This window comes from Stigmatopora nigra, chromosome 13, assembly GCF_051989575.1.
Source record: "Stigmatopora nigra isolate UIUO_SnigA chromosome 13, RoL_Snig_1.1, whole genome shotgun sequence".
Lineage (NCBI taxonomy): Eukaryota > Metazoa > Chordata > Actinopteri > Syngnathiformes > Syngnathidae > Stigmatopora > Stigmatopora nigra.
In genome coordinates, this window is record NC_135520.1 from 9,525,901 (window position 1) to 9,537,807 (window position 11,907).

Genomic DNA, 11,907 nt, shown 5'->3' on the forward strand with positions numbered 1-11,907 from the left:
TTTTATTCCTCAGAATGCTAAATCAAGTGCATCGTCTATCTTTATTATCATTTGTTACATTTAAAAGGCCACATGTGAGCCGAATCGACGAAATATTTTTGCAATATGAGATTACTGTAAATCGTGCAATCTTAAAAACGCCATTGTTTTTGCAGAGAAAACGACAATTTCTGACAAAGAAGACACGATATATAACATTGGAGGCATCCAACCCAACCCAAAGAGGTGAGTACATTCTTATAATTTATAATCTTATAATCATGAAATCCTGGATGCATTGTATATTTTATTACCATTAATTGGATACATTGATTATACTTATAGAGTAAAAAGCAAGTGGTATTAACAGGTCTACTTAATTTGAATATTTTTGAAAAATGGGAAGGTAAATAGAATAAGTAAATTGCCTTTTTATGCAAAATTATCTTTATTTTAACTCAAGAGGAAATGAAAAGCTGTAAATAACCTTTATATATAAGGATTCATCCCATTAACAAGAGTATTTTATGCAGTGTGGCATCAAGTATTCTAAATATGTTGTTTGACAAAGTTCAGATTTTTACTATGCTATATATAAATATTAAAACAAATTTGGGATGAAAAAAATAATGGAAAAGAAAACCTGAAGTCAACACACGATTTTCTTTGCGGGCCCCACAAAATGACATAGCGGGTCGTATCAGGCCCCTGCCCCGCCACTTTGACCCCTGCGCTTCTTATGGGCTAAAAATATAAAAAAAACAAATTCATATGGTTTACAGACAAGTGATATTTTTTATACTTTAGTCTCTTCCTACATTTCCCTCATAAAAAGTGACAATACTTATATCCAGCATTGTGCATAATCAATGAAGGACCAACAAGAAACAAGTGATTTAAAGAGTCTAAGGGCGCATGTGAAGGAGGGTGGGAGGGCTAAAGAAAGAGAAAGGGGGAGAGAGGCAGGACAAGCGGGTGGGCGCTGTTAAAGCTGTTAACAGGGGAGCTCTGTGTATTTGCTGGCCGCCTTGGCCGCTTGCCCAACTTGGCTCATTGTGGTCGAGGCATGATCGCGGACTCTAGGCAGCCCTCGCCGCCGCCGCCTCGGCTGCCTCGCGTCTGGACCCAGCCTCGCTATCAGCGCTGACATGGAGAGAGCTGAGAGAGCTGTGAGTGCCTTATGTCCTTCCCCGCTCTATGGCCAGCATTGCTTTAAGCTCTGTCGCAGATTTGGCTTTGGCCGCATGCGGTCTTTTCACTCGTTTTTGAGTCTATTGCTCCACCGAGATCCTGCAGGTCTAGGGATGAGGACTAGGGATGTTCCCGATACTATCACGTGATGGCAAATCGTTCCCGATCACATCGTTGGTGGAGGAACGCTATGGGGTGAAAGAGATGGGCTTTCTAAAAATGGACTGGTGGATTATTGGTGGAAAATGTCAACTCATTGATTGTGAGACAGGTCCATTCCATTTGGACCATGATGAGCCTGTTTTCAGGGTGACGTTGAGGGGGCTGAGACTCAAGAGTGGGTCGTGCGGCTCTCAGTTGTGACTATTCTTGGTGGTATGTCCTCATGAGCTGTTGTGTTTGGATTCCCTGACAACTGCAGGCTGCGGGGTAAAATCTCTCCCAGTCTGCTGCCTTTTAAATTGAGTTGCAACTTTTCTCACGCTCACAACAGCATTGTAGCATCCAGGCAGTTTCCTAAGGTTTACAGTATTAATACATTTGCTCTCCCAAAGAATCACAACTTTTGCAAGGTGTTGGTGTGTGTACTCGTGCATTTTTGTCGTAGGCCGTGTCATTGCCTCACAACTTGACAGCTTTCTGATGGTTGATTGGTCATATATAAACATTCAAATGTGTCCAAATACTCTTGTTGTTCCTCTTAATAGCAAATATTCCCATGTTTTTTTTTAAATTGGATTCATTAATTTACATTTGTTATAATAATAGGGGGGCCATTTTATTATTTTTTTTTTTATAGAATTATTTTTGCAGAAAGAATTGTAAAAAAAACAACAAATCATTCAGAATTTTAGATTTTCATAGAATGTTTATTAGGACTGTTTTCCTTTAAAGAGAAGTTGTTGTTTTTTAGACAGGATTTTTGAAGTACTTGTTATGTACATTTGTACATTTGCATGTCCTTCCAGACTCCTTGCGACCTGACGCCTAGGAGGGTCCATGAGAGAGACTTGGAGCTGGACAAGAAGATCCAGGCTCTCCGCAGGAAGAATGAGGCTCTGATGAAGCGATACAAGGTGAGGACAAGTGGCCGCCGCTGGCGACATCCACCATTTTTCCGCTCTTAATGAAGCGTTCAACTGGAATTCTCATGAAAGTGTTATTTTATATACATCCTGATTAGTTATCTGTTTGGCCGAGTTGCCTTTAGGAGGTGGAAGAGGACAAGAAAAGAGCAGAAGAAGATGGAATGGCACTACTGAACCGGAAGGGAAAAGCTGACGATCTTACGATCACAGTAAACAAGTCCACCTGTGTGAGTGTTGCCATTTTTTTCCAAAGCTGTCCCATAATTTTGTTTTGGAGGTATTTCATAGCTTGTTTTCCATGCGGTGTGGAGCAGGAAAGCCGAGTTGTGGTGACCAAGTTCTCTAACACTGCCTCACCTGTCACGAAAGGACAAGTGGAAGAAGGCCTGTGGAAGGAAATTAGTCTGCGGGCTGCTGGAAGCGTAGGCAGAGGGCATAAGAAGCAGCTTATTATTACCATGGCTGGTAAAAAGGTGAGTTAGGATTTTTTTTTTCTTTTTACATAGAAACTAGGGTGGGGTGGGCCAAATCCTCATTTGGAAGATCTAAATAGCAAGTGTTGTTATACATTCCATTTTTTTATTGATAAGGAGAACTGTAAATAATTCGTTTTTTTCATTTTATATTGAAAATGATAAGAAGAAAAGTATAAAATAAATAAATAAAAGTGAAAACAAAATAATGATGTAAAACTTACCATTGTTTTGTTTTCACTTTTATTTATTTTTTATGCTTTTCCCCTTTTAATTTTCAATATAAAATAAGAAAACAAGTTAGTTAGTTTTCCTTATTATTTTTTTAAAAAGTGAATATTTGCTCCCTTTTTTATTAAAATGATAATTTCCTTTATTGAAATTGTTTTTATTTTAAAGGGGAAAACATATTTCCTTTTGCTTTTGTGTTCATCTTCCTGATTATCACTAAGAAATGAAAAAACTGCCAATCAGACATGACCAGGGATCTTTTTACTTTTAATGAAAGGACAAATGTGCCTGCAGCAGTACCTAATGAAGTATTGTGAAAGTATCCTAGCTGTGATTATAACATGAATTAATATTAACGACCCCATCCTAGGGCAAGAGAGTGGTGTGTGAGAAGCCTGAGAAAAGGCCAGACTCGACATGTTTGTCAGATGTCAAGAGCCCTGCCGACGAGGAACAAGCTGGGAAAGCAAGGCAAACATGTCACATGACCACGTTGGACGTTCCACCACAGGTTGGTAAAACAAGTGAACGAACTCTTCACTGTTTGTTTCAAAAGGCACTTACCCCTTCTCATGCCCCGTACGTCCTACCGTGTCTTCGCCCATGCGCAACAGAACTAGCTGTTTTACATAGATGCCAGACTGGCCACACCCCTGCTGCAATTGTGCACAAAGGCTGGCAGACAGGCACTTTATCAAGGCTGTTACTTGTATGACATTAGAATAGGGGAGGCTATTAATACAGTTGCTGTTGTCTACAATGTTGGGTTGTAAAGTTAATTCATGTGCTGGCAAATAACAATAGGTCTAGGAAGGAGAAAATCATGGAGTGATTTAGCTCTTATTTATGGGTTATAAGTGATATCTGGATTTCAGAATGAGAATAACCAAAACTGCTTGATTTGTCCCAAATGTCCCACGTTGGTTACCATGAAACATTGATTAATTACAATTCAAAATGTTGATAGTGCAGTAGTATATGCATTTTGATTTACACTACCAAAAAGAACTTTTCAGAACAGACTGCAAAAATGTCACATAAATGACAACAGTTAATCATGTGTTGACATGTTAGAGATCACGTCTAATTCCCTTATAGCACGTGGCTCACTTGAACAATTTGAGACACTTGAACACTAAAGTATCCCCTAGCTCAGGCATGAGATGCCACATGGTAACGGACCTCAAGAGTGTCAAAGGATCTTGAGACAGCTGCTCTGTCTCAACGTGTGACGTCGGTCCCGTCAATATAGCCACGTGCATAGACAGGGGAGCTGTGCTAAAATAGGGAACAAGCAATTTGAAGTACTCAGTGCTAAATCGACAGCCTGAAAATGCTCTTCTATATTTGTCCCTTTTATTTATCTCCTGCACTGGATCTACAGTTGAAGAATAGTCTGCACTCCAGTGATCTGTTTTGCAGTTTACATAACCAGGCATGTGCACTGTGTAGTATATATAGTATGTCACGTACAAAAGAAAATGCTGCAGGTGTACAGGAGGGGGATTATTTCTTCTATGGGTGGTGTATTTCTCTGTTATTTTTTGTTTCTAGATGGTGCAAACTGCTTTTTTGGTCTGTTATAAGATAGTTTAATTTTTGTTAGGTCATAAGCTGGTTTAATTTTAGCAAAAATGTGCTTTGGCCAGTCAAAGTGTTAATGGTGACTTGAATGGAGGTCTGGCTATTTAGTAGGTTGTTATAATAAATAAAAGTAGGGGCCTATTGTCTCTTCTCAGACGAAAGCAGGCATTTTTTCTGTATGAAGGCCGCTTTCAGAAAACTCCAGGCAGAGGGCGTAGAAGACCCACGGGCCGTAATTTGGACACCCAATAGAGCTGAAGGTCAAAGGGGACAAACTATGCTTCCAGCCACTTATTTTCTTCTTCCTTTAGTAATCTGCTTTTCTTCTTTGCACTTGTGCTTGATTGTGTTGCATTCTCCATCACCCTGAAAAGGTCGCTCTGATCTCATTAACATTCGACTCCTTTCCCATCCCTGAAAAAGCTCATTATTATGCAACCCCCAAAAAAAGAGGCTGGCAAAATGCCACCAAGGGGTGATTGAGGAAGAAGTGCCAGAAGAGGATGAAAGACAAAGAAGGGAATCGTAGAAGGGGCTTATTTGTCTTCCTATCAGTGTAGATTTGTGGATGAAGAGGGTAGCTGAGTCAGAAATATGTGTGGTCATATAAGACCACCACTCATTATGACGTACAGGAACTAAGATTTGCAGTAGAAATGCTTTTGTTTTTTTAATGATGTGTGCACCTTCCAAACCTCGATGTCGTCATTGCATCAAGCTCTAAAAAAAGTCATGCTATGGCACTATATATCCACTTGGGTACAGTATTGTCCTTTTTAAAATTGTTCCTCACATGAGTCCTTCTAAACTAGCTTTTTTTTTTTGCAAAAAAAATCCAGGCACACCACCAACTGAAAATCTTTTTCATTTAAAACTAGGTCGTATACCATTACAATTTGAAGTGTTAATAATAGAAATCAAAGAAACACAAAAAATGTTTCTATCTAATTTTTCACATTGACCTTACTTTTCCCAAAGTTGAAATATGCAGGTTTTGAACAACCTCCAGTTTGCATCGTCTAAATATAAGTAATGTACCAATTTTATTTCTGGTAATTTTTAGTCGTGTTTCCCCAAGATGACATAATATTATGCAAAAAAAGCCCTTTTGAGGTCAGTTGATGTCCAGTCGGCAGTTGAGAGCTGCAGTGAAAATTGGCCTTTGCCATTATTCTGAATGCAGTCCATTAAGAATATTTAGCTGGGTGTCTCAAGTTGATAACAGCGGGCCTGTTGTAACATGCGAGAAAACAACTCCCCTTGCGGTACCCACCGTCCTTTGGGGTGCAGAGGACAAAAAGCACGAGAGAAGATGAGATGGAAAACAAAGGGCCACGTTCCTTTTCCAGGAAGCCAACATGTTTACTCGATTGTGATTGGTACAAACAAAAGGAGAAAAACATCAAGCTCACTCAGCTCTATTATTTTCTTTCTTTTTTTATCGCTGCTCTAATATTGACAGCATTATTGATTCCCCTCTTCCCCGGATTCAAATGTTTTATAAATTCTCTCTGAGGTGGCCATAGGCTCTTCTGCTTACTCTACATAAACAATCGGTAGCTTTTAAATGATTGCCCTCAGGATCCCTCATTTACACGAGGCCTTTTTGGAACAACAGTGTCCGTCCTCTTTGATGTGTTGAAAATGTCCACCACGTCCTCTTTTAGTACCACACACAATCCTTTCTGCTTCCATCATTATAATCAATAAAGAGGTTAAGAGCAGAGCGTAGGGAGGAGGCATAATTGCATTTACTGTACACTCTGCTTTTCCCAGTCTATTACATTGCGCGCATTCACGGTAATGACAAGAGTGCACAAACAAAGATGTTGAGATAACAATGAATTTGTCATACACTCCCATTGTTCTTTTAAAAAAAAAACACAATGCCATTGATGTCATGCTGACAATGATTTTTTTTTTTTTTTGGCAACCCAAATGGTCTTCATGTTTATGCCAGCCTGTGTTTAAGGAGGTTCTTTTCTTTTTCTGCTCGACTGATTCGCTCACGGCGTAATAACGTGAGTGATGATTGAAATGTATTGCTGTAAAAACTAACTACCGTATTTTCACGACTATAAGGCGCACTTAGAAGTATTTAATTTTCTACAAAATAAACAGGGGGCCTTATAATCTAGTGTGCTTTATATATAGAACAAAAATAAAATGTGTCAGTCATTGAGGGTGCGCCTTATATTGTGGTGCGCCTTGTAGTTGTGAAAATATTCTGGGTTAGGGATTTCCAGATCACAAAATTGTTTGTGTGAGTCCTGATTTTGAATATCTCTTGATACCAAGAGGAAATACATTAAAGGAGGGTGGAAAGGTATACTACCTAAATATCATTATAATCATATAAAAGTGTCATTTCATGTAAGCAAAAACTGGAAAAAAAAACAATAACAAATCCCTTTTTTTAACAAGTCACTTGTTAAGCAACTAAAAATAAGGCTGCAAACATATTGTGTATACAATGTATTTTAAAGTACTCATCTAATTACACATAGTATATTTGCTAAGGTGTTGTGTTTTAAGCAAGATAGCAAATTAGACACAAAATGTGAATTTACAGGCAGATTTGTCCACCTTTTTATAACTCATCTGTCATTGTCTGTGTCCAGGATCTGGAAATTTCCGACCTTAACGTCCCCACATCCAAGGAGGAGCAGGAGGACTACCTGCAGTGGAAAAAGGAGCGCGAGAAGATTGACAAGGAGAGAGTAGCACGTCACAAAAACGCCAAGGGACAGTGGAGGAGGGCGTGGGATGTCGACAAAACAGACAATATGTAAGATTTATTTTCAGATGATCTTATATCTCTCCTTTTAATGCTGTGAATTTAGAAAGGATCAGTAGATACATATGTTGGATCATCATTAGGCATAGTATTAGGTTTAATTGAGCGCCAGTGGCAAGTGGAATGTGTTTTTAAAACCCAAATGAACATAAATGATACATGTTAATGTGCTAGCATGTGATAGACAATTGTTGATTTAAAAGCAAGACGTTTGGTACTCATAGCAGGTTAAATTAATGTACTGTTTATGGACAAGGAGACAAGGGAGGAACAGCTATTTTAAGCCAGGGATGAGGGATGGAATACCTTGCCTTACTTGGTGAGGCTAACACTAGGACCACCGGGAAGACCACAAGACATTTGTTTCTGAATCACTAATTGTTCAGATGGCATAACTTTTTGGCATTGTACTTGCATTTTTAAAAATCCTTCTAACATAATCATGCATTATTCATTGAACCACAAGAATGTGTTATTTAAGATGTGTCCTTGGAGAAAGGGAGTGTTCCTACATTAAGCAAAATTTGTTTAGTATTTTTTTTTTTTAATGGATAAAGTATAACTTTGCTCATAGGTTTACCGACAAATCCCAGCCTGAGAAAGATTGTGTGCCTCCTCCAAGTAGAGGTGAGGTTATCCAACCAATCAAATGTCATGGATATTGTGATCATAGCTTATAAAGTTCTACTCTCACCCTTGTTTTTTTTTTATATATTATTTTTTATTATGTCATCAGGAGGACGAAGTCCCAGAAGAAGGCAGCATCGGTCGGGTACTGACACACAACAAGGTAATGAGTCTACACAAAGAAATCTTTCAAATGACACTGTCAATTTTCCAAAATAGCATTTCTCATACAATTGCTTGTGTTATTTACATATTGGCAATAAAATGTTATTCATTTCATCAATTGATCCTATTCAGTCAACTGTCAGCAAAATGTCTTGTTCTTATCAGCACATTTAGAATGGAGCCTTACTGACAATAACTTTCAATGTGTCTTAGGTCATGAGAAGCGCGGCAGAGACAAGTCCAGTAAAAACCTCCAAGTAACGGGTAGCAATGCAAAAGGCAAAGATCGTCTGACCGGAAGGGCCAGAAGGTCAGTATTACAGCTCTGACATTTTGTTTTATAGCCAACTCACACGCAAAAATCACCCGTAAGAATGAGTTAATGGAACCATTGGGATACAGAATGTCTCATAACACATGGGAGGACTTCCGCACTGGATGCTAAAACGTACTACGTTCCCAAGGATGTCACGATTACTGAATCGGAAGTCAAGGCAGCTGACTAAATGACCGAGAAGGTTTTATTGACATTTCACCCCTGAATCTTAAATACACCCTACATTCTGTTACATTTCTCAGATGGAAGTAGTCACTTAAACAGTGTTTCTATATTATTTGTAATCAATGTAGAAGACTTTATTTCAGTATTTTCCTTCCTTCATTGGAGCCTATCCCAGCCAACAATGGGCAGCAGGCGGGGGAGACATTTCATTATTTTGGCTTGCATAAATAAATGTATTTAAAAAGTAATCAAATCGGACAAAAATTATTTTGTTTGTGTTTTTAAAGACATTGTTAAGCACAAAGCCATTTGGAATACTTCTTATCAATTCTCAAAACTCAATTGTTGTCCATTTTTTTTTTTTTAGATGGCAAGATCAAGCCGAAAGTGAATATCTAGAGGTAAGCGCAACCATTTTCCCATTTCCTCACAAAAATGACTTATGCAACTGAATAGACGTCTCATTTATAGACTTCAGATGTACCATCTGAAGAATTCCTGGAGAAATCTGATGCACTTACAGACACTGAAGCAGAAGAGGAGACAACTCAGGACTCAAAAACCTTCTTGCCAGATATTTCAAATTCATTAGAAGTCGAGAGCGGAACGGAAAGTTCTTCCGCCTTGGGAGCAGACACCTCAGTCCAGGACAACGCCGACGCCTCGCCCCGTAGGGCTTCGGAGAAGAAAGTGCGATTTTCCCAGGAGCTCATTCAGGGGGCTCACGCCAAGCAAATCACAGGCTCTCAGGATTCCGCTAGCGCCGAATCGAGTCCGACGTGCTTCTTAAAAGGTTCCTTGCAGAAAAAAAATCAGCTTGAAGTGCCTCGACTCTGTGTGGAAGGTGCCAAGGAGGATGAAAAGAGTCATTGTCGGCAGCAGGCTTCTGAAAGTGAATGTACTAAAAAGAAAATCGGTGTCCCCATGGCGCCTTGTGGCTCCCCTGCTGATAAGGCCTCCGCTTCCCTACTGGAAAGATCTGTCCTGCTTGCCGACACAAACGCAGGTACTCTCTAATTCTACTCTTCCACTTTTAGGTGAACTTGAGGAATTTATTGATAAGCAGCAATGTATCTAATTACAGTCAATGGCCATTTTAGATATAATATTTAGATTTTTTTTAAATATAAATGGATTAAAGGAACTGGATTAAAAGCCCTAACTATTCATTTTTTATGGATTATTTGAGTTTTTTTCTTAATAAGAGAAAATCAATTATTTAATAATTAGTTTTCTTTCCAAAAGGAAACCATTTTTTATTATGTTCCATATTAAAGTGGAAAACGAAAAAAAAATATTTTGATTTTGCAAGGTTGATTTTTGACCTAAAAACACAGAAAAAATGATTAAAATATCAAATTATTGATTTAAAGGGGGGAAATTCGGACATATAATATACATCTATGTCTAAAATTTTTATTTGATCCTAAAACAGTGAGTCAGCACTCATGATTTACTTTCCCGGGCCGCACAAAATGATGTGGCAGGCCAGATTTGGCCCCCGGGCCACCACTTTGACAGTTGTGAATTAGACAATGAATTGAATTTTTCAAGATGTATTGTGAGATTTCTGTAGACATCTCTAGAAAATGTTTAAAATTGTTCCACACTACCTTAGAGTGTATTCAAATGTCTCTCCTTTTTTAATCCTTAGGTGAACCCAATGACTCTTGTGTGTGCGTCTTGAGCCTGGAATCGGGGGAGTTACACCCGGAACACTTTAGCTGCAGCGACAAGGTTGGTGTGAGGCAGAAGGAGTGGGAATCGATGTGTGTGTAAATTGACTGATGGAAGGTGCAAATGGATGATGATGTTAAATAGATGAAGAGAGAGAGACGACCTGCATGTGTGAATGGCAGCCGCGTGATATCCAATTTCACTTTAAGTACATTCGCCGCCCTTGGGGCTCGTTGGAGTGCGGCACAAATCGTCTTGTGGGAAAGGGCCTTCATCTCATCCCCTACTGGGGTAGCGCCCCCCCCACCACCCCTGATCAAAGCGTACACATTGAAATGTATATGTCGCCAATGTGTTGAATGGGAATTTAATCACATTTGTTCTCCTGTTTTGCAGGCAAGAGAACATGGGAAGATTGTTTAATTTCAGGATGCAAATACTGAAGGACTTGAATTTGGATACCCAGTCAAGTTTTTGCAATAGGAGACTTATTTGATCCAACATTTGTCCTATTGCTACAACTGAAGGATCCATGTTGACATTTGATTTCCCATTTGCATCTTGAGTGCAATACCACTGAATGTTTACATGTTTTGTATGCAGGCTGTTATGTATAGTTTGTATAGAAACATATGACATATTGTATTTGTGTAGTGCCTGATTTGACCCTTTAGTGATAATAATTGGGGAATTGGTGTTGTTGTTTTTCTAAAAAAAAAGTACATATTTTATACAGTAGATTTAACAACACATGCAATTGACCTTTCGCAAACGCCACCCCAAATAGCACCTTTGACGAATCATACGTCCTCCTAGGCGTTCTTAAGGGAAAGCCAAGCATTACTATTACTCCATTGTCGCAATGTCTGAATACCATGTGCCATACTAATACAACAAACAGGGTTTATCTAGGGAGAGTGTCGTTCTTTCCTTTCTCAAAGACGAAAAAACAACTGGATTCCAAATGGATTAAACAGCCTGGACGTCACTCCTAACTAAATGTCCTAGAAATACATCTTTTAAGGTAAGATTAACTAACTCCAACTGATGAGATGTCTTTCCTAACTTGCACATTGGGACAAGGGAACTTGTAGTTACTGTCATTAAATGACAATGACAATATCTAAGAATAGCTGTTATGTCTTCTTTGTGCTCCGTTCTATGAGTGGGTTCACAGTTAAATAATGCTTTCTTTACATGTAAACATGGTGTCTTGAACCTATATATTTTTCATTTAGCATTTTGTGAGTGGACACCTTACACCTTGGAGCATCCCAACATGTCTAGGAGCATCTCAGCATTCGTCAAAACCACACAAAAACGGTAATGTTTAAGAAATTATACTGATTTGCTACTGTAAATAAGAATGTTATTGACCAACTTAGTAGCACATTAGGCTAGTTCACTTTCCCTATACCATTGACTTAACTGTCAGAGTCACAAAGCTTGAGAGTAGTAATAGCATTCAAGGGGGGGGGGGGGGGGGCAGAGGTTTTGCGAAAGGTCAGCTCACCTCGACACATTAAAAGGTTGTTATATTTGAAATTTGAAAATGTACAAATTGAGGTCATCAAAATGATGAGTCAGTCACTT

General features: G+C 38.9%; 1 protein-coding gene across 1 annotated transcript; it reads left to right on the forward strand.

Annotated features, from left to right (window-relative positions):
- The first annotated feature begins 934 nt into the window (after positions 1-934).
- Positions 935-11,436, forward strand: ccdc9b (coiled-coil domain containing 9B). The gene is made up of 13 exons (XM_077731734.1): positions 935-1,148; positions 2,139-2,246; positions 2,381-2,485; positions 2,573-2,731; positions 3,333-3,473; positions 7,168-7,334; positions 7,918-7,970; positions 8,080-8,133; positions 8,349-8,445; positions 9,005-9,038; positions 9,109-9,643; positions 10,292-10,374; positions 10,711-11,436. Exons 1-13 carry the CDS (start codon positions 1,128-1,130, stop codon positions 10,735-10,737), a joined length of 1,584 nt encoding a protein of 527 aa, XP_077587860.1. The 5' UTR covers positions 935-1,127; the 3' UTR covers positions 10,738-11,436.
- The last annotated feature ends 471 nt before the right edge of the window (positions 11,437-11,907 follow it).

Bases quoted from the DNA above. Each gene is read 5' to 3' on its own strand.
- ccdc9b (XM_077731734.1), top strand. From the start codon at position 1,128: ATGGAGAGAGCTGAGAGAGCT. The intron at 2,732-3,332 runs GTGAGTTAGGAT...ACCCCATCCTAG, and splicing joins TTACCATGGCTGGTAAAAAG to GGCAAGAGAGTGGTGTGTGA. The intron at 8,134-8,348 runs GTAATGAGTCTA...AATGTGTCTTAG, and splicing joins GGGTACTGACACACAACAAG to GTCATGAGAAGCGCGGCAGA.